Genomic DNA, 22042 nt, shown 5'->3' on the forward strand with positions numbered 1-22042 from the left:
AGTTACACCAGGTAATCTATAGTTACAGAGAGGTACATCAGGTAATCTATAGTTACAGAGAGGTACGGAGAGTTACACCAGGTAATCTATAGTTACAGAGAGGTACACCAGGTAATCTATAGTTACAGAGAGGTACGGAGAGTTACACCAGGTAATCTATAGTTACAGAGAGGTACACCAGGTAATCTATAGTTACAGAGAGGTACAGAGAGTTACACTAGGTAATCTGTAGAACTTTACAGAGCGTTAATCTGTAGTTACAAAAAATAATTTACAGGAGATTCACCAGGTTATTTAAGATATGATTGAAAATGTTTTTTTTAAAACTGCAACGTGTCTGTCTTCATAGATATCATTACATATATTGGGATGCTATTCAGGACTCCTTTAGTGTTCTCTAAAACATGACTTTCCTATACCACAGGCGGTGAGATTTCTACACGAGTGTGGAGTCCTCCTACACTACCCAGACAAGGCACTCAACTTGAGGGACCTCTATTTTATAGACCCGGGCTGGCTGTGTAGGATGATGGCCCAAATTGTCACGGTTCACCAGATCAACCCATTCATCAAAAATGGGGTACTTCATATTCTACCTCTTTACTACAGTTTCAATATTTTCAAGCTACACTTATACTATTTAGTAACAATGTTATTGCTTAAATTTTATCAGCTCTATGCTTTGAATTATTGTACACATTGTAGATCTTGAGAAAGAAAGATGTGAACTTGCTTTTTACTGGAAAGAAGTTGGAAAACTTTGTATTTCCAAAGGATCTGATTCCCCAGTATCTACGGCTTCTGGAAAAGTGAGTTTATGACGCATGCATAACTGAATCGACAAGAGTCAATTATTATCTCTTTTTTTTAATTGAATTTTACCAACATTAGTTTTTACAGCATATATCAAGGGAAATTATTTCTAAAACTTTTATAGACTTTTAATTTACTTGAGCTAAAGACAGGAGGTATGTGTTTGTAGGTTTAAAACATTCTATCATAATATCAGGTCTGAGGTAATGTTTATATCATTTTTATCGCTTTTAGATTTGAAATTGCTTTACCTCATTCTGAACAAGAACTTCTGGTGCCTTGCCATTTGCCTGAGAGGAAACCCATGCTGAATATGCCATTATTATCCAGAAATGGTAAACTTTTATGTGTTCTGAGAGATTATCTAAGATATCAAAGGTTATAGTGTAGGCAAGTTCTGACCATTTAATAGGGAAGAAAAGAATTGCATTGAAATGCTTGTTGTATTTTTATTATAAAGATAATTGTCTTAACATAAGGTCATACTTTCCTACTTGTTTTTTTTATCAGTGCATGTTTGGCCATTGAAATGTGTAATCAAAATGAAAGCTGAAAAACTGGGTATTTTTCTCTTTGAATGTAGTTCTGATGGGTAATGTGTTTTCCATTGCAGAAAAGATATGTCGTTACTATGAGATGACGTACGTTCCCTTGGGAATGTGGTCTCGACTAATCACAAGGCTGATCGTGTTCTCCAAAAGTCAAGTCACCGAGGTAACAGAAAGTAGTGACCATTTAGTGTTGACAGTACATCTGTGTTTTATTTCCTATATTTGCATGCATTTATTTATACAATTGTGATTTCTATTTAAGGTGCTTGTAGGACGACATGAGCCAACCTTAACCTACTGGAACAAAGGAATCTACATGTTCTGGAGTCCGGTAATTACTTAGTGTTGCTGTAGCCATTGAGTTGACATTTATTCAGAATTTATAACTTGGAATAATATACACATGTTCCTCAAGAAACTTTTTAAGATTTTCATGATTGTACAAGGAAATTTTACGGTTGTTATTCAAATTTTGATTATGATAATTTACTTTAAAATATATAAGGAGACCTTCTGTCTAGTGGACTGCGAGGGCATATCTGAAAACAAGGAGGAAATTGCCATCACTGTTCCGATTTCTGGACAAGGCAGCATGTAAGATTTACTACATGTTTACATGGTTTTGGTCTGGAATTGGATTGTTTCCATCAAATGATGAAATTGTACGATATGTGTCTGTATATATTTGATTCGTTAATTTTATTGCTTTTCATTGAAATATTGAAAAAAATCTTTAATTTCTGATATTAGGTAAAGCAAATCTTATAAAAGGATGAATATAAATACCCCACATTGCTGCCCCCCCCCCCCAAAAAAAAAAAAGAAAAAAAAAAAAGAAATACAGCAAGGTCTTCCATTGGAACAGAAGGCCATTTTAAGTTATTGCCCCAACTCTCATTAAGATCACCATATCTAGGTAAACAATTGACATTACTGTAGCGACTTTTTATATGTAAATATTATTATTAAATATGATTTTCTTCAGGATCTTGGGGCTGGTGGTTGACCACATTGACGGTCTGATAGAGGAGTGGTACCCAGGACTGACCACAATTGACCCGATGCAGGGACAGGACCTGATGATAAAATATGTCCCCTGCTTCATGTGTACAGGTATGTTTGTGTACAGGTATGTCTGTGTACAGGTATGTCATACTGTTGACTGTAAGGGTGAGGGTCTGATGATGAATTGTGTAGAATCTGTTGAACTGTCAAAAATCTTACTTTGTGAAACTGTTAGAAATTTCTGAGTTTGATTGTGTTGAAAGAGTTAAAAAAATTCAGAGCATCTAATGACTGTTGAACTGTTTATAGCAGAGAGGCTCACTAGGTAAATGAAATGATGCCTGTATTATTTTTGCTTTCCTTTTTTTACTCAACAAGTAATATCAGACTGATTTTTCCTCGACTTTTAGGTGACAACCCTTCCCTGTTTAAAGTAGAGGACCTGTTACAGATATCTGAGACAAGTGTTGATGCCGTGTGTAACCAGTGCAAGAACCTGGTGCCTCTCGCTCAGCTAGTAAGTTTTATAGTGCCATTAGATTATAATGATTTTTATGCCCCCCTTCAAAGAAGGGAAGGCATATTGCTTTGCTGCTGTCGGTTGGTCAACCAACAGTTTCGGTTCATTTTCTTCACAGAGGATGCACATATTGAAATGAAATTTGGTAAACAGGTTTATCATAATAATATCAACGTCAAGTTCCATTTTGGGTGCGATCGAGCAATTTTCGACAGAGTTGTGCCCCTTGGACGTACAAAAATTCCAATTATTTGCAGTTTCCATTCATTTTCTTCGCAGAGGATGCACATATTGAAATGAAATTTGGTATACAGGTTTATCATCATAATATCTAAGTCAAGTTCCATTTTGGGTGCGATCGAGCAATTTTCAACAGTTGTGCCCCTTGGACGTAGAAAAATTCCAATTATTTGCAATTTACATTCATTTTCTTCGCAGAGGATGCACATATTGAAATGAAATTTGGTATGCAGGTTTGTCATAATAATTACTAGGTCAAGTTTGATTTTCAGTGCGATCGAGCATTTTTCGACAGAGTTATGCCCCTTGGACCTGCAAAAATTCCAATTATTTGCAGTTTCCATTCATTTCTTCGCATAGGATGCACATATTGAAATGAAATTTGGTATACAGGTTTGTCATAATAATATCTAGGTCAACTTTAATTGTGGGTATGTTCAAGTATTTTTTGACAGAGCTATGCCCCTTGGACCTACAAAAATTTCAAATTATTAGTAGTTTCAGTTCATTTTCTTTGCAGATGTTTCCAAGGGAGGGGGGCATAAGTGTTTTACAAACATCTCTTGTTTTCCTAGAGGTAATTTGTTTTATGCCCCAGAGTTTAAAATCGAGGACCTTTTAATTGTGATCAGTTTTTCTGCCCCTCTGTCTTCATCTTTGATCGTTCTTTAAAATTTTGAAGTACCGTATGTATATATGCAAGATGAATCAAGCTAATTATTGAATTGATCTTACAGCTGGTTACATATACTTTACAACAACCCAGTAAACATGATTAATAATTGATAGGGATATTCTAAAGTTTTTATTGTTGGCAAAGTTCTTAATCAATGTCGACAAGAGAATATTCATATTTTGACATTGCAAATAAAATGATTTTCTGAAAATTTCAGGTACCAGATATTATGATGAGTGACCTCCCTTCTTCACTCCTGATAGGAAGACTAGACATTCAGGAAAGGTTTGTATATCAGCACATCAGCTGTAGAACTGTGTAGCAGCAGAACAGCTGTGGGGCTGTGTAGTAGAACATTAATTATACAATGTATTAACTGTATAAAATAGTATGCATAAAAACTTTTAAACATTTATACAGAAGCAGGGTCAGAATTTTATGTTGTATTATTTTTTTGTTCATTGGAACATTTTGCCCTCCTTTAAAACATATTGAATGGATTTAGATAAGAGTAAGACTTTTTGTGTTTATTTATTTCCATTGGAATTTTCTTAAAACATTGGTACTTGTAGGAACACACTGAAACTGGAAATAAGAACATTTTGCTGAGAATTATTTTGATACAGCTGTAGAGTGAACACACAGTTTTGTTGTACTTGACAGTGCTGACAACCTGTTAGGAGACGGGGGCTTTGGTAATGTTTACCAGATGAACTACATGGGACAGGACGCAGCTGTCAAAATATTCTCCGCCATCGGGGACATCCATCCACATAAGATGCTCCGACAAGAGGTACTTTGGCAAGGGAGTTATTAAATGCACATAGAGATGATTGAGGTTAAAGATTTACTTTGATTAAATTGGAACAGAAAAACTCCACATGAATGTACATTATTTTGTGTATGTTCCCTTGATTTGAACATATTTTATTGCATTATATATTACAATGGGATTGGGCACAAGTTATATAAACTTAATTCGCCCTCTCCCTACATGTAGAAACAAATACAATATTATTGCAAATACGTCACAGTTTGTACTTATACAATAAAAAATTACACCAGTACGTAGATTGATAAATGTAGTAATTCTAAGAAATTTAAAGTTATCTAATTTGCAAGGATGAACTAGATAAATAAATAAATAAATAAATAAAGATAAAAAAAGATATTATCAACAAGAATAATCAGATTTGTGTTTATTCAAATCTACCAGTACCTTGAATATAAATTTGAACAATTGAAAAAAGGTATTTATTTTCATCCACACTGAGTGAGTCGTCTCCCCAAAGTAAGGAACGAGAGTCAAGAATACAAATTTTGCCAAATCTAAGAAATTTATTAAAAAAATTCTTCCCTGACAGTAGCATACTTAGGACAAGAGAAAAAGAAGTGATGTGTGTCTTCAATCAATGTTCCCTTATTCGGGACTCAAAATCAAATTTCTATATCTATAAATTGATTATATAAAGTTTGTTTCAATGAAATAGAAAAAAGGCATTGCCAAAAGTAATGCAGTCGACCCTACAAAAATTTGCTGTAGGTGTGAATTCAATATAAATGTATAATCAGGGCTCTACATTAACTTTTTATCCTACTTGTCCATTCGGACAAGTGACCAAGACATTTACTTGTCCGAACTTCAACTTCACTTGTCCGAAAAATGTTCAATATTAAAGATAAAATATTGTCAACTTGAAAACTACAGTTCTGTAATTTTACTCAAATAAAGTTATTTATTGATTATTCTTGCTATAATTAATAACCTGACTTTTTAAATGGAAACTTAAAGTGTCTTTCGTAAATGTATTTGTTCCATATAACATTAAACATGATTTGTCAGCTGTATAGCTTTGTCATGGCAAATTACAAGACATTTTAAATTTAGCATCAGGTTTAAAAATACATGTAACTGTTATGTTGATTTCTCAGCTGTTTTTTTAAACTAAACATGGAAAGTCATCATAGTCTATCAATGATGAATGAAACCTAATATGAATTACATTTCTTTCCATAATCCTTTATCTTTGCTACCTTTTCTTCCCTTCTTTTTCTTAACATGTGTGTTTAGTACTTTGTAAGAGCTAGGATCCACACCTTTACAGTTCAGTATTGAAAGTTTTTTGAAATTACTGAACTTCAATTCCGATCAAGACTCAAGAGTAACTCGGTTGCATTGCAATTAGATGTCAGGATCGAAATTCAAAATAACTAATCGATAAAATTATAACTAATTAATGAGGGATACACTTATCACAAAACTTTCTTTTCTTTTTTAAATGTTGGAGACTTCTTTACATAAAAATGCACTTGTCCAGTCGGACAAGTGGCCAGCAATATTCACTTGTCCGTATATTTTTTCAACTGGTACCGGACAAGTGTTAATGTCGAGCCCTGAGTATATGTGATCATTCTAAACAAGTGTTACCGTAATATATATATACATGTATTACGTTAATCTTTGTTATTGAAATGCTATGAGTTTTCTGAAATACAAATGTTGTTTGTCCAGGTCACCATACTGAGAAGTCTGCGTCACCCGAGTGTTGTGTCTCTGCTGGGGGTCTCTATCCAACCCAGAGCCATCGTGCTGGAGTTAGCTCCTCTTGGATCCATGGCAACCATTCTGAAGAGAAAATCGCCACTGGATAGAATGGCGCGACACAGAATTGCTCTACAGGCACTGTTTTAGATTTATTTTGATAAGAAATAAATAAATATTAATAGAATAATGCTGTTACTTAATTGATAAAAGAGGTAAAGTTCATTGTGATTTTAAAGAGAGATGCTTCAAATGGTAGTTTTTATCGCTGCCAATGTTTTTTTCTATCAGCTCTTGGTTCAATTTCAGTGTAAGTGAAATTTGAAGTGATATGATTATGACATTTATGAAGGTTTAAGTTCAGTGTCTTACTGTTAGTAATTCTATGTTCTCAGGTGACAGAAGGCCTATCTTACCTCCACAAGATCTTGATAGTGTACCGAGACATGAAACCAGACAACGTCCTCATCTATAGTCTGTCACTGTCAGAGATAGTAAGTAGTAGAATGTCTGTCATTGTTGGAATAGAAGTGAATGTTGGATCTAACAAGTTATCCTTCAATGTCAGAGACAGTACATTGTATCATGAAAATAGCATAATAAGTTGCCAATCATTTCCAGATACTAACTTAAGGTCAATTATACTGTCAGAAATCAGAGTAAATCTAGAGCCATTAAGACTTAACTAGTGTGATTCTTGGTGTTGTAGGTAAATGCTAAGATTTCAGACTATGGGATTTCCCGGTTCTCCACACCTGACGGTTTGATGGCCCAGGAGGGAACCCCTGCTTACCGTGCCCCTGAGGTCATCCGGGGGGAGACTTATTCATTTAAGGTACATCTACCAAATCATTCTTATTTTGAAAAGACAATTTACAGACAAGATAAATTATTGGCTTTATACAGTAATGGCATTAGTTAGATGTTACAACAAGTTTAATTTTGGTCAAAAGGCCGACGTCTTCTCTCTTGGTATCACACTGTACGCCTTGGTTACTGGCGGCCGTCACCCCTTTGATGACTATGATTTTAAAAGTGAAATGGATCGAGTCGTAGCTGAGGTAATTAATTGCCTAATGTTTTGAAGAAATAGCTGTAGATTATTTATTTTACATTAATTTTTGTTAGGTTTCTGTTAAAACTTAAACTTCTTGTCTTTATTGACAGGGACATCTGCCGCCGCCCATCACACACAAGGGTTGTGCCCCTTGGCCTGACATGCAGAAGATCCTGGCTAGCTGTATGCACCAATCCCCTGACAGACGGCCAACTGTAAGTCTTCACTATCTGGTGTAAAATACTCTGGTCGGTGAATGATAGATGTGCTACTAAGAAAATCAAATGCTTATTTAAGTGAAAAAAATCAAAGGTTTATTTTAGTTATATCTGTTTGAATATGGAAGACTGTGTTAAAATTTGAGAGTAGGCATTAAATCATACAGAATAACCAGAGTGTATGCTTTTTATTATAAACGTTATCTCTTTGGTTTTTTCGTCAGTCAAGCCAAGTCTGGGAGCAGCTGAAGAATCCAGAGATTCTGGGGTTGAAGAGAATCATTCCAATATCTAAGGGCACCACAGTGGAGTGCTTCACCATCCAGGTAAGGAAGAGTCCGGGAGATGGAATAATATGTACAATATGTAGATATCTTTATTGAACGTATCCCTCTATCAATAACTTTGGAAATCCTTTCAATAACTTTGGAATGGATCTCTAAAAAGTTCAGAAAAATAAAATATTCATAAATCAGTAAATGCATACACTCATGTATATGCAATAAAAATTACCAGTATATGGTTTTTTGTTTGGTGCATCACCTCAGTATCTGCATCGTTTCAAAATTTCGCTTCAATAATGATAAGTTCTATACAGACATGTAATAAAGTTAAAATATAAAGACTTTGCCATATACCTTGCAAAGCAAATAATGAAAGATGTTACCATTAGATTTTACAGTTTTAAGGAATTTTGGTCATTTATGTATGAAAGAGTAATCTCTCTTAGAAGAGGATGAACTACCTTTAAACAAGTTTGCATTTCAAATTTTCCTCAGGTAAAAGTTTATGATTTTATATTCTTAAATGTTTTTTGTGCTATGAAACGGTCTTATTCTGTGTGTTGTAGGAGCAGGAGGGGGGTCGACTTTATCTGTGGGTGGCCAGTGGGGACTGTGACTACGTACAGCTCTCACGACTCGACCTGAAGGACAGCAAGCCGGAGGTCAAGGTCAGATCAAACAATTCTGATGTCTTGTATTAGGGCAATTTATAGCTGATATAAATGTATACCTGGTGAATGAGGAACAGAACCAACCCTGATAGATTTAAACTTGACAGCCCTATCATTTGTACTGGTATTGAAAATTTGATGAAATGGATGAATCGGTATTAGATTTTAATATATGAAAATCAAAGTGTATTTAATCATTAGTTGATATTAGAATAATGTAAAGCTAAAGAAGTTACATGAAAACTTGCTAATGTTACCAAAGTTGGCTTGTTATAAGTCTGGCTTGTTATAACCCATTACTATTGACAGACTGGACTAACACTGGTTGATTGCGTTGTAGGGGGCCATGTTTCGCTATGGGCGGATCCTGGCCCTGCTGCCCATCAGTCAGGGCTTTCTATTGGTCGGTACACAGATGTGTAAGGTGTGGCTGTATGACACAGTCAGACAGGAGTTCCTCCACTGTACCTCACTGCTGCCTGACGCTGTACTCTGTATGCTTAATGTCAGCATGTAAGTGCCCTCTATACTGTAGATTCCTAATAAAACGCGAGGAATTAATATCCACGTAAAATCGCGAGAAGCACCCTTTGCGGATTTTAAAATCTCGCCATTATTATATGCGAGAGTTCAGAACTATAAGAAATAAGGAGAAAAGTTCCACGTTCGCGATTTTATATTCTCGCGATTTGATACAAACCAGCGGGATTGCGGAATTAAGTACTCGCGTAATATAAGGAATTTACAGTATACATTGTATACGATAAAGGGACTTGTTTCTTTGCTTCCAATTAGAAAAATGAGTACATGTATGACAGAGCTCTTATTAGTTTTGCGTTTTGTTATACAGTCATATAATGTGGATTTTCCTATTAAAGCCAATGGTTATTTCTATTTCAGACCCAGGAAGGACAATCTGATATTTGTAGGCCTTGCCAATGGCACACTGGCAGTTTTCCCACAATCTGATTTACTTTATGTAAGTTTAATTTTGTTATCTAGAGGGTTACCTGATGTATACGTTCAGTTTAAGAAGTACAATACTTTATGTTCTGATATACATGTATGGAATGGATTCAACAACATTTAAAAATTGAAATGAAGCTTATTCATTTATAGGGTTCCTTAGATGTACAGTAGAGAAAAGGCCTCTGTTTTGTAATGTTTATATACTAAACAGATTTGGATGAACTAATGAAATGACCATATTCCATGTACCCAGGTCATAAATGTTAAAAAACTTTCTATGGGATCTTTATACTTTTATATTGTGTATTTCAGGAACCCAATGCCACCCCCATGTACTTGTCTCCAGGGAAGAAGCATGAGGCAGTGCGGTGCCTGGAGGCCCACCCCCGGACCAGGCGGGTCTACAGCTCCTGTGGCTCCAAGATCGTGGTGCTGAGTGTCCGTAAAGGAATAGCCCTGGAGAAGATCCTGGAAACCAGGAAAGAAGGGTAGGACAGACAAAATGATTTATATCAAATGTATTGGATAACAAATGTACACTTGATTTAGTAAGACAATGATATGTTAAATGTTAAATAAATGTGATAGGCAACCTTGTGGAAGGCTGGACATTGTTTAAAATTAATATTAAGTTGATGTATGGTGAAAACATTTGCCATACAGTTCACAAGCTGTGCCTATCAGTAGTTCGATATTGTTTTGATGTTATACATTAACACCCCATATATATTTGTATTTGACATTGTAGTCCCCGATCAGTGCCGATCTATGGTCTGTGTGTCAGCAACAAATCCCAGGTGTTTGTCTGTCACAAAGGTCAACCTGTCATCCAGGTGTGGGACATCGCCAAGGAAACGCTCAAGGCCCAGATTGATGTCTCCTCACTGGTCGGGTAAGTACCAGTGTCAGGATTCTACATGTACAATTCAAGGAAATTCTGTGTATTAATTTTATTTGATTATTGTGGTACATTCATTTTGTCTTTCATGCTACTTCATGTTTCTGTGTCTTATAGTTTCTGTTGAACACACATTTTCTTATTTACAAGAGGAGAACCAACTTTTAGGGTCTTTTATCTAACCTTTTATCAGCCAGACTCTTTACAAATGATATTATAGTATTAAATGATTATCAAAATTAATAGATGTGAAAAAGGAATATCTCTGCTCAGATAAATGATATTGCAACGTTTTATTGTCGTTAGACTATTACTTCCGGTGCATCGAATAACCGCCCCCCTATGAGCAGAAGTAAACATCATTTAAACTGGTTAGGGAACCAGTTTCAGGGGTTTATGCACATAAATGCACGGGCTATTGTGAATCTAATGTACGGGGTATTGTGAAGTTAATGTAGGGGGCTTACATATATCATTGCACGGGCTGCCACGCAGTGATGAGAAAATATACAGAAGCTGAAATGTTATACATGTATACATATATCTGTTATATACATACAGAAGCTTGGTTAGCACTTTCCAGTACTATCAGTACTTTGATTTATTACTGGTATATACAATCATGTACAAGTCCTGTGGATATACGTGTAATACAGTTTTTGCACTTTGTTGACAGACTGAAGTCCACACAGTGTAGGCTTACTGCCCTTTATCTTCAAGAAAACCACGGAATTGCAGCAATGAATCATGGGATATTATGGGCGGGAACAGGAGATGGTAGAATTGTTTTGATTGACAGCAAGTCTGGAACAACCATCGCCTCAACCCACAGATACTGTGGACCGATCCGAGCACTCAAATCTAGCGCATGTAAAAGTAAGCCTTCAATTAGTCGCATTAATCTTATATTCATAAGATTCATTGGAGAAGAGTACAGCCTTAGTCATAGCAAATGTTAGCAAATTAAAAATACTAGTACTGATTTGAACTCATAAAAAAAATTCTTTAGTTTTGTATTTAAAAAAATGATTTGTGCAGTGTACAGAGAAAAGTTGTCTACGGACAATGTACAGGATTTGCTATGATGAAATCAGAAATAGTAGGGTTCTTCAGTAAAGTGATTGGTCTACATAAAAAGCTAAATGTCATCAAGGAGATGAAGATAAAGGTATTTGACATGTGGTATTATTTCAGAAAATAAACATGCAAGAGGCAACTTCTGTGGTGTGCTTAGTGGAGGTTTTGGTTACTATAACAGCCAAGAACACTTTGACAAGAAAGACAGAGGTAATTATGTAATTAACTAAACTGAAGGTTCAGGTGAGCTATTCTGATCACCTGCTGTCTGGCTTCCATCCAGGTATCCATCTGTAATGACCCAAACTCCTCTTGTATGATTTTATTTTCTCTGTTAGAGTTATTTTATAAATTAGATATGCCCATAATTCTGTTTGATAGTATATAAACATTTTTACAATATTTTTTTTTACAGTATAAACATATATGTTTATATGCTCTGGTTACTTCCATTGTTGATTTGATATTAGCGGTATCTATCCTTTATTTCAGATGATTTGATATTAGCGGTATCTATCCCTTATTTTAGATGATTTGATATTAGCGATATCTATCCCTTATTTCAGATGATTATACCCCCGCAAACGAAGTTTAGGGGGGTATATTGGTTTCACCCTGTCCGTCTGTCTGTCTGTCCGTCTGTCCGTCTGTCCGTCTGTCTGTAGACGCAACTTTGTCCCCCCTATAGAATTTTTTATTACTGCATGGAACAGTTTGAAAATTTGTACATATGTTGAACACCATCTGAAGATGTGCACCTGCAATTTTTTTTAAGATCAGACAAGATTTAATGATAGTATTCATTTTCCTTATTCTATATATTGTACACTAATGTTGAAAAGTAAGGGAGGTAATCCTTACAGATTTTATTAATTAATTAATAGAAAACACTCTAAAATATATTTATATAAATACATCCAGATGGAGTTTTTGTCTTTATGTCTTAATTACTAAAAAAATAATTATTTTTTATAAGTATTCTATCAACTGACAATGCAAAGTTTTTGTTTGTCAATGATAAATTCTTAGGAGCTAATGAGAACATCAAAGACAAGTGTGGCTGAATTCATTTGTCCCAAGGGAGCCATTATCTGAGCCATGGCTCAGATGGAGCATGTGTTTAGGGGAAATTGATAATCTGTAAAATGGGTGATGGTTTTGGGGCTATTTTAAAACTGTTTCATGTAAACCAAAAGGTCTATCATTATAAGGAAATAAATAATATAATTATTAATTAAGAAGTTAAACTATTTTTAGAGGTTGTTTAAATTTATTTGTCAAGTAATTTGATGAAGTGACCCTATTGGGCATTAATTTAAATAAAATTCAAAATTACTGATATGATTGTAGTGTTTTGGCAATTTTAAAATTGTTTGTAATATTAAATTTTCTTTTTTACCTATTTTTACATAGTATGGTAATTATGGTAATGTTTTGGGAGTTTATTAAATTTAACAAGCTCATCAAAGAAAATCATAGTCCTATGGGATCAATTTTCTGATATGGAGTTCAATTGTGCCATAGGAGAAAGTGAGGAAAATTTGAAACAACTAATTGCATCTGTCAAGACTGTTATTAGAAAGATATTGAAAGTTTTATCAACAGAAGAGCATTGCTTGGCTACCGGTATTTCTATTCACTGCAAAGGGAGGGGTTATTGTCATTTTGTTGGTTTTTCTTTAAATCAATTAAATTAAAAAAATATATCATCAAATACATACATTTGTAAATGTATTACTGTTATAGATATGTATTTACAGTGAAATTCTGACAATTTTGATTTTAATTTTTCTTTGTTAACTATTTTTTTTTTTTTTACAATTCTAGAATTTTTTTTTTGTATGTGTTCCAAACCTTAATTATTATTTAATTCAATTATTTGTCCCATTTGAAATTAGCCTAGCGGGGGTATTAGTCCCATTAGGACAGTTCTAGTTTGATATTAGCGGTATCTATCCTTTATTTCAGATGATTTGATATTAGCAGTATCTATCCTTTATTTCAGATGATTTGATATTAGCGGTATCTATCCTTTATTTCAGATGATTTGATATTAGCGATATCTATCCCTTATTTCAGATGATTTGATATTAGCAGTATCTATCCTTTATTTCAGATGATTTGATATTAGCGGTATCTATCCTTTATTTCAGATGATTTGATATTAGCGGTATCTATCCCTTATTTCAGATGATTTGATATTAGTGTATCTTTCCCTTATTTCAGATGATTTGATATTAGCGGTATCTATCCCTTATTTCAGATGACGATTTAGGTTGTGTTTTATTGTGGGACCAACACTTTGCGAGGATTGCTAAAGAACTTCAGACCGACATACAAAGAAGGGCTGCTTTTGTGAAGGCTTTTCAAGAGGGAAAACTGAGCAAGTTTCTGGAGCCCGTTCATCTGAACTCGGGACTAAGGCATGGCGAGAGCGAAGAATCTTTGCAGAATTTTGAACAATCTACACAGGAAGTGTCTCAAGAGGAGAGCTCAGAAAATCGTCAGTGTCACAACGAGGCAGAGCAATCCCTGCAAGAAAATGAAATGTTTGATTCACTTTGAAACAGAGTACATGTATTGCTATTGTTTAGAAAGCATGTTTCCTCTGTCTTAGGCATGTCTATAGTCCAATGTTTCATGTGAATTTTTAGAAAAGTTAAACAGCATTTTCTGTATAAGTTCACATACAGTACTTTTGTTAATTATATATACATGTACATGTAACTTGTAACAGAGTCGTAAGTTAAACGATGTATTCCTATTCATTGCCATATGAGAATATTAATAATATTCATCGTGGATTTTATTATTAACCATTTGCATGCATGTTGTTTGTGATGTTAAAGTGACATAGTGAAAATTTTAATTTTGGAAAGTTGTGATATAGCAAAATCAATTATCGTGAAATTGGATTAAGAAAAAATATCGGAGTATACACTTGAATAACACTATTCATATATTCAGAATATTATACATTTATACTAGAATAATAGGTAAGACATTCTCAAAGGACTATACACGGCAGCAGCAGGACATTTCTCTCTGTCATTTTTACCAGCATTCTGTTTGCATATCTCTGACTGTGGTCTTCAATTTACATCTTTCCGTACTTTAATCAACAACTTAATTTGCCAGTTACCAGAGATAAACTGTCTGCGGCGATTATTTTTTTCAACCAAGATGTAGATTATATGGAAAATTAAATGTAGGGGTCATTTGAAGACTGGCTCGCTGCGAGAAATCTTTCCGACGACGAGGCTCTATCGAACCTCACGGAAATTTCTTCAATGCAGATAAGTTGGTTTCCAGACAATATGTTGTACATGTTTATGCAATATGTAGTGATACAAATGTATTATATATAGAGAGAGAGAGAGAGAGAGAGAGAGAGAGAGACCCTTGGATTTGTTTTACATAGCATGTAATGCCACTGAAGTTCTCCAGCAAAAAGTGTGATTTTTGTTGTACATGCAGATCATCTTTGAAAATCCTTAATGAAAAAATGAGTTTCTATTGTAATAGTGCTTACACAATTGTTTTTGTCTTTGTTGTTGCTTTTGCATTGATTTTTTTTAAATATGATTTGTAAATGTATCAATCCTACCAACATTTTTCTTCTAATTTTGATGAGAAATTGTCTTACTTTAAATGATTAATGAGGTGCAATCAAAAGTGCAATACATTTATTTATACATGTATTAAATGAACAGTTTTAACATTATGCATATTATATAGAGTATCAGTAAATGAACTGATAATGTGATATTAATGTTATATAGTCCCAAATATTTTATTTTGAATTTTACCATTAAAAATATCAATAACATTGAGTTTTACTTTTTATTGTAGTGAGAGGCACATAGACTATATGCTTTTAAAAATCTATCAAATGACCAGTATAAACCCACTTGGGTAACACAAATGAAACACAATATGGCTTGATTGGTAGTCTACTGAAATCTGCCAAATAGTACATTGAGGTGGATCACTACACTATGAAAAACTTTCTCAAATCAGCAGAAAATAACTTGATTATGAAAGATAGTATTATGCCTCAGAAGCATGCAATTCAAAAAAAGGCAAAAAAAATTTGCAATTTTCGAAAAATGAATTGATTTAAACATGATCTGCAGTTCAGAAGCCAGATACTGAAACCTCTAAACTATGATGATGCAATTTAACTAAACAATTAAATAGTTATCTTGTGACATAGAGTCGTAAAAGGTCTTGATGTAGTGAGGTACCAGGTACTTAAGTTTATAACGAACGCTTGAAAGCTGGACATGTTTCAATTCACTTTATTATCTCAAATCATGCTACTAAAATGAGAAATAAAACCGATATGATCATATTATAACACGTAATAAATATCATAATGTACTTTCAATGAGTATGCAGATTATATAATATCGAATAGAAAGTTAACTATAAGTCGATTTGATACTGTATGGAGGGAATTATTCATCACCGTCTTATTTCCGCTCCTTTCATCCTCGTCAGCAGGCAAAGGACTCTATACGGTATGGGTTACCGTAATTTCTGCACCGAATTTTAACCAATTTTTAAATAGTGTCGTATAAAAATCAAATCTCCATTAAACAGTGTACAGACGATGCCAATCACTTTCATCTTGATTTTAGTCATCATTACTCATTCGTTGTTTATTATCTATGACGTCACCTATATGACCCAATTCGCGCAATTTTGCAAAAACATGAAAATATTGTCATTTTTTCTTTATATTTTGCATGCGGAAGTATAGAGCGCAGGTCTGCTCAAGTACGATTTTAATGTATGTTTTTCTTCCTATAATTATACACATCATGCTAAAAAATGGTACTTGAGCAAGCCTGCGCTCAATGTTTCCCAGTCGAAAAACCATCGGAAACACCCATATTTTGCTACAAAACCTGATTTTATCAAAATAATACAATTATCATGACGTCATTTCTACATTATGATGTCACTTTGGTGATAACTTTTTACACACTTTTTTTCAATATGATTTCAACTTTCTGCCACCTTATTTTTAAAGCTCTTCAATATACTTAAATTTTGGGGGCAAAAATGAATAATACCGCACATAGTCTTTTAAGACTCGGTAAATTCCGATGTCTCAATTAATATCTCTTTAATCAAAACTGTGTCTTGGCGAAATAAAGATGGGGCGAAACTGTTAGCAAAGGTAGAAGGCGAAAACTACACTGGGCAAAAATAACCTTGTATACAGTATTCTACATTTTCTTGACAGGTTGTTAGAATCAGTACAGCTATCTTCTTATTACATGTGGTACATGTACATGTATTTCTGATTACCGGTAGGTATCTAAAACATCATTGGATGGGAGTCTCTTTGTGTTAGTCTAAGCTAGTAACAATGAATGAAAAATCCTCAACAAAGAACACAATCTCAGCTCAAACTGTTTTCATATAACAAATGCACTGTGTCTCGCTTTTGTCTGAAAATTTTTCTGAATGTGTTAAACAAGCAGATCCTCGGGAGTAACTAGGAGTAGATTATCGGGCGCCTCACTCAGGTCTGGGACAGGGATGGAGGGGTAGGTAGGGAGCTCCCAAACTTGTCGCAGTGAGCAGCGTTTTTGGCATGGAACAGGGCCTGCAAGTAGAAAAACCATACAATTAGAGATGTTAAATCATTTGCCTAACAATTTTGAAAGCAGTTTTTAAAAGTTACAATGCATACAAGAACAGCTTGATTTTAATCTGAATCGTGTAGATTTCAATCTCGCCCATTTTAGTATGAAACGCAATCGATTTTTATTATACATGTGTATTGATATAGCCATAGCACCAGAGAGACAGACTGGAGAGTCACCTACCATTAATATATGTAATGCATGGTCACAGCCATGACACCAGACAGACAGATCGGAGAGTTACTTACTATTTATCTATGAAATGGTCACAGCCATGACACCAGATAGACAGATCGGAGTTACCTACCCTGTTATCTATGTAATGGTCACAGCCGTTACACCAGATTGACAGATCAGAGAGTTACTTACCATTTATCTATGTAATGATCACAGCCATAGCACCAGATAGACAGATCGGAGAGTTACCTACCCCGTTATCTATGTAATGATCACAGCCATGACACCAGATAGACAGCTCGTAGAGTTACTTACTATTTATCGGTATCTATGTTATGGTCACAGTCATAACACTGGATGATGGGAGAAGTACTTAACACGTTATCTATGTAATGGTCACAGCTGTAGCACCAGATGGACAGATCGGAGAAGTACCTACCACATTGTCTATGTAATGGTCACAGCCGTAGCACCAGACGGACAGATCAGAGAAGCTGAGACACATCAGGTGTTCCTCCATCACCCCGTGCATCAACATGTGTTCATTGACAAAGCGGCTACAGAAAACCTGAAACAGTCATTACACACTAGAGTTATTTTTCTTGGAATGGACAATTTAGCAATATCTGATTGCACACTAGATTCAAACATATTATCAGTCTTTTCTTTAGTTGATCATTTTGTTGTCCACTATCAAGTTGAAATTTTGAGAAAAGCTAGACAGGTGATTAATGATAAGATCTGAAGGAGAATACAAGATCTAAAGATATGAATCTGGCTTCATCGAAATATGGGGGATGTGTTTGTCAGGGTTATTTGTCGTTGATTACTCTGGAATCCCATTTCGTTAGAATTTGAGTAAAAAGTACAATAGGTAAGTACTGATGTGAGCTTAGACTCCATTGAAGAAGTCGTACCTTATAACAGACCAAGCAGATCCAGTTCTCTGTGACATCCCCACACTCTTCACAGGGAGCACCTGTATCAATCCGACCCCTAGGGACAGGGGTCACTGTATCTAGGTGGGGGCACCAGGGGAGGGGGGTCACAGCAAACATCTGGGTGTGTCCCTGTCCAATGTCCATGTAAATTATCAAGTGTTGTATGCATCTATAATACTTCTGATTACAAAATTATTCATTTATAATTGATAAAAATCAAATATTGACATTGCGATAACACTAGAGAGTCTCATACATTTCTCATGTACATGTAAAACTTAAGGTTTTCTGTAATAACAGATAAGAAGACCTTCAGAATTAACTCATTAACTTCTTTTTAACGATCTCCGATCCTCAGCAACGTTCAATAACTCTAAATTATTCGGGATTTTTTTATTCATACCATAAATCTGCTTTTTATATTGAAAAATTTAATAAGTCTTTTATGTTAATATTAGGCTCAGGTATTCAAATAACTGCTTGGCTTAGTGGCTCCACAGAGACCTAGGTAAATGGGTTCGAGTCACCGATACACCAGTACAACTGGTTTTTTTTCTTTCTAACTTGAACTCAACTTGTATATTCATTCCATTATATCCACTGTGGCCAAAATTGCAATAACTTTGTAAAATGCAAGGATACCATTAAAAAATGTCTTCTTATTTTATTTCATTTATAAACGTTAAAGGATAAATAACATTTTCATGATGAAAAAAAAATACTTTTTGTGCTGAGAAGGGAGAACCTTAAAGGGTACTCAACACCCTGTGACTAATAACTTTCATGACAATATTTTGCAACATAAAGGTTAGAAAATTGTTTCTAGTACTGACACACTTGTTTATCCGACTTTGTATAGAACAGTAGATATGGCAGCAGACTATAGAGATTCCAAGTTCAATAAAACCATCACAGTGGCTTTTGTTTACTTACATTGCCAATAAATTTAAAAAAAATACCCCCTCCCCCCCCCCCAAAAAAAAAATGAAAAAAAATTGATGCTTAAATATCATACAGTAAAAATAAAAAAATCACCAGTTTGGGCCTGATGGAAAAACTTTTCATAAATGTGTGGAGGAAAATAAAAAGAGAAGACTTTCAATTAAATAAAAGTTTATGGATACCAGTTATACTGTTTATACATTCATGATAAAAGCAACAAGGAAATTCCCTCCCTCATCCTATCCCTTTAATTGTCTTCACCTATTTTTCTCCTCAATTCGTAATTTCCTTCTTTTTGTCTTTCACCTGCAGTTCTTTGTTGTTTCAGATGCCTGTCTAAATTGTTTATTTGCCTAACATGAGGCAGTTATTTCAAATTAATAAACAGGTTCACCATTGGCTAATCTTCTAAATAAAAATCACTGGAAGCCATGGGTAAAAAAGTCATTTTTGAAAGCGTTCACCGCCATTCTACCCTACTTTCATGATAATGACAGACTGAAACTTTAATTCAAATTCCTATGATTCAGTAATTAAACTCAGCTTAAATGAATGTGAAAATCAGTAAGTGTATATTGGTGGAAAAACTCCATTTCCAAATTTCCTTGTGTAAATCTGTAAGCTGATACCTGGGTTTCTAACTGTTTGAGAACATCATTGGCTGACAAAGGGGTGGCGTCTGAGGGCTGTCTCCCTCCCTCTGCTCCCCGTACCTCCCCTCCTTTCGCACAGAGAGAACCTGGATCCTCTCCCTCAACAGTGTGTTTTTTACCACCTTCTCCTTTTGTTACAGGGTTATCTGCCCCTTTACTGCTTGCCTCCATGGGTTCCTTCATTTCATCCATGATTTCTTTAGAACTTTTCTCTGAAACAAAATTAAAGATGGCATAAATGGAAAATAATTTATACATATGAAAGCTACTGGTGTTAAGAACATTCGTTTTAATGGTGCACAATCTAACAGATTAGAATAGCGTATGTACATATATGTACAGGTAAAAGTCTTAAATTTTTTACTTTCAATTATAACAATTGTCAGCTTCATACCCCCCCCCCCCCCCCCCCAAAAAATAAATAAATAAAAGCATCACTAAATTAGCAATTAACCTGAAGCTAATCTAAAGTATATTACAATTTGTACAACTGAACGTACAGTTGAAACAATATTTTACAGAGAGTGCCAACAAGCACCTGCCACACATCCATATACACCTGTAACACACTCATACACACCTGTCACACACCTATACACACCTGAGCTTCCATCACTATTCTGGATCACTACATCTTCTCTGGGATTGCTGCTATCTTCTGTCACTGCAATATTAAACCAATACTCAAGTACCTTTTTCTTAATCAGGAAAAGGTAATAATGTAGTAGCAGGAAGCCTATCTAAAGCCCCTTTTCCCTAAACTGTACAAAGCCTGAGAAACAACCAGACTTGCTTATCATGTATGGTATAAACCTTAGGGTACAGAATTACGCACAAAATTCACCTTATTTTCAAAATAAATGAATTGTCTCTCAGAAATGCGCCGTTGGAAAGGGACTTCAGGTACAGCAAGGAGATAATCAGCAGATAATGGTACAGGTCCTTTAGGTCTATACCCTTAATTTCTGAGAAATTAAATCATATCTGCTGCCAGATGCCTGGTTCATCTCTTTATAATTCTCATTCATTCATTCATATCCCATGACGACCCTAGCTTAGATGTGCATTGTGTTAGAGACAAAAAAATATCATATTGATGCTGCATTGTCCAGTGATCCTATAAAAGATACACGCATCAGCACTGAATGTGGTTGCACAGAACAAACAACATTATTTTTTGTAGAAATGTACTTTGCCCCATCTGGGGTTTTTTTCGCCAGCAGATATACCATCATTAACTGTGACAGCACTCATCAAATTTTTATTGAAACTTCAAAGCAGACACAGGTTGAATTAACAAATTGTTTTATCTTGATTACATCTTAAATCTCTGTCCAACATAACTACCAGTAAACATCCTTTCTACCCCAAGACATAATCATCTGATGGTGAAGCAGCACCAAGAATTTTCCGGTTATGACAGTAGCTGTCACGTACATGCATTCACAGGGTAAAATGCAATTATACACAAGCTTTCTGTTAGATTCAAAATGTCAAACAAATTCTGTAATAAGCAGTTAATGTTTTATTCCTGTAAGCGCTGAAAAACAATGTTGAAAACAGTCAGTGTTTTGATTCTATGATACTGTCATACTCACTGCGTGCTCGTGAATTATAGCTGAGATTTTGATCTCAACTTAAATATCTAAATATCATGGTTTCCCTATATATACCTTACATTTTTAACAATATAACAATGTTGCTTAATCCAATTCTTACGAACATTAAAAAAAAATCAAAATCAGCTTGGTAAATATTGTATTTCTTAGGTAACTCGACTTGGTGAATATTGTACTTCTCGGTTAACTCGACTTAGTGAATATTGTACTTCTCAGGTAACTCGACTCGGTGAATATTGTACTTCTCGGGTAACTCGACTCGGTGAATATTGTACTTCTCGGGTAACTCAACTTAGTGAATATTGTATTTCTTGGGTAACTCGACTCGGTGAATATTGTACTTCTCGGGTAACTCGCCTCGGTGAATATTGTACTTCTCAGGTAACTCGACTCGGTGAATATTGTACTTCTCGGGTAACTGATCGACTTAGTGAATATTGTACTTCTCGGGCAACTCGACTTGTGAATATTGTACTTCTTGGGTAACTCGACTTGGTGAATATTGTACTTCTCGGGTAACTCGCCTCGG

The 22042-nt window shown here is 34.9% G+C and overlaps 2 protein-coding genes across 4 annotated transcripts in view; one reads left to right on the plus strand and one right to left on the minus strand.

Annotated features, from left to right (window-relative positions):
- The window catches only part of LOC105321951 (leucine-rich repeat serine/threonine-protein kinase 2), a 49755-nt gene extending 35475 nt beyond the window's left edge, over nt 1-14280 (plus strand). Inside the window, exons 43-66 of the mRNA XM_066082255.1 lie at nt 425-580; nt 706-809; nt 1048-1148; nt 1427-1527; nt 1627-1695; nt 1870-1958; nt 2350-2477; nt 2780-2886; nt 4023-4090; nt 4469-4598; nt 6318-6485; nt 6743-6841; nt 7057-7182; nt 7301-7408; nt 7515-7619; nt 7847-7948; nt 8473-8574; nt 8918-9090; nt 9478-9556; nt 9859-10034; nt 10295-10438; nt 11121-11320; nt 11639-11731; nt 13785-14280. Of these exons, the coding sequence (XP_065938327.1) occupies nt 425-580; nt 706-809; nt 1048-1148; nt 1427-1527; nt 1627-1695; nt 1870-1958; nt 2350-2477; nt 2780-2886; nt 4023-4090; nt 4469-4598; nt 6318-6485; nt 6743-6841; nt 7057-7182; nt 7301-7408; nt 7515-7619; nt 7847-7948; nt 8473-8574; nt 8918-9090; nt 9478-9556; nt 9859-10034; nt 10295-10438; nt 11121-11320; nt 11639-11731; nt 13785-14086 (3030 nt within the window). The 3' untranslated portion in view covers nt 14087-14280. The remainder of the gene's footprint in view (nt 1-424; nt 581-705; nt 810-1047; nt 1149-1426; nt 1528-1626; nt 1696-1869; nt 1959-2349; nt 2478-2779; nt 2887-4022; nt 4091-4468; nt 4599-6317; nt 6486-6742; nt 6842-7056; nt 7183-7300; nt 7409-7514; nt 7620-7846; nt 7949-8472; nt 8575-8917; nt 9091-9477; nt 9557-9858; nt 10035-10294; nt 10439-11120; nt 11321-11638; nt 11732-13784) is intronic.
- A 1526-nt stretch (nt 14281-15806) lies between these two features.
- Nucleotides 15807-22042, minus strand: part of LOC105346468 (histone deacetylase 6) — a 58054-nt gene continuing 51818 nt past the window's right edge. For all 3 annotated transcript variants that reach the window (XM_034452333.2, XM_034452332.2, XM_034452331.2), the window contains 5 exons: nt 20496-20558; nt 19871-20106; nt 18276-18428; nt 17798-17926; nt 15807-17141 (listed from right to left, as the gene is read on the minus strand). In XM_034452333.2, the coding sequence (XP_034308224.2) occupies nt 17058-17141; nt 17798-17926; nt 18276-18428; nt 19871-20106; nt 20496-20558 (665 nt within the window). In that variant the 3' untranslated portion in view covers nt 15807-17057. The remainder of the gene's footprint in view (nt 17142-17797; nt 17927-18275; nt 18429-19870; nt 20107-20495; nt 20559-22042) is intronic.

Source organism: Magallana gigas, chromosome 4, assembly GCF_963853765.1.
Source record: "Magallana gigas chromosome 4, xbMagGiga1.1, whole genome shotgun sequence".
Classification (NCBI taxonomy): domain Eukaryota; kingdom Metazoa; phylum Mollusca; class Bivalvia; order Ostreida; family Ostreidae; genus Magallana; species Magallana gigas.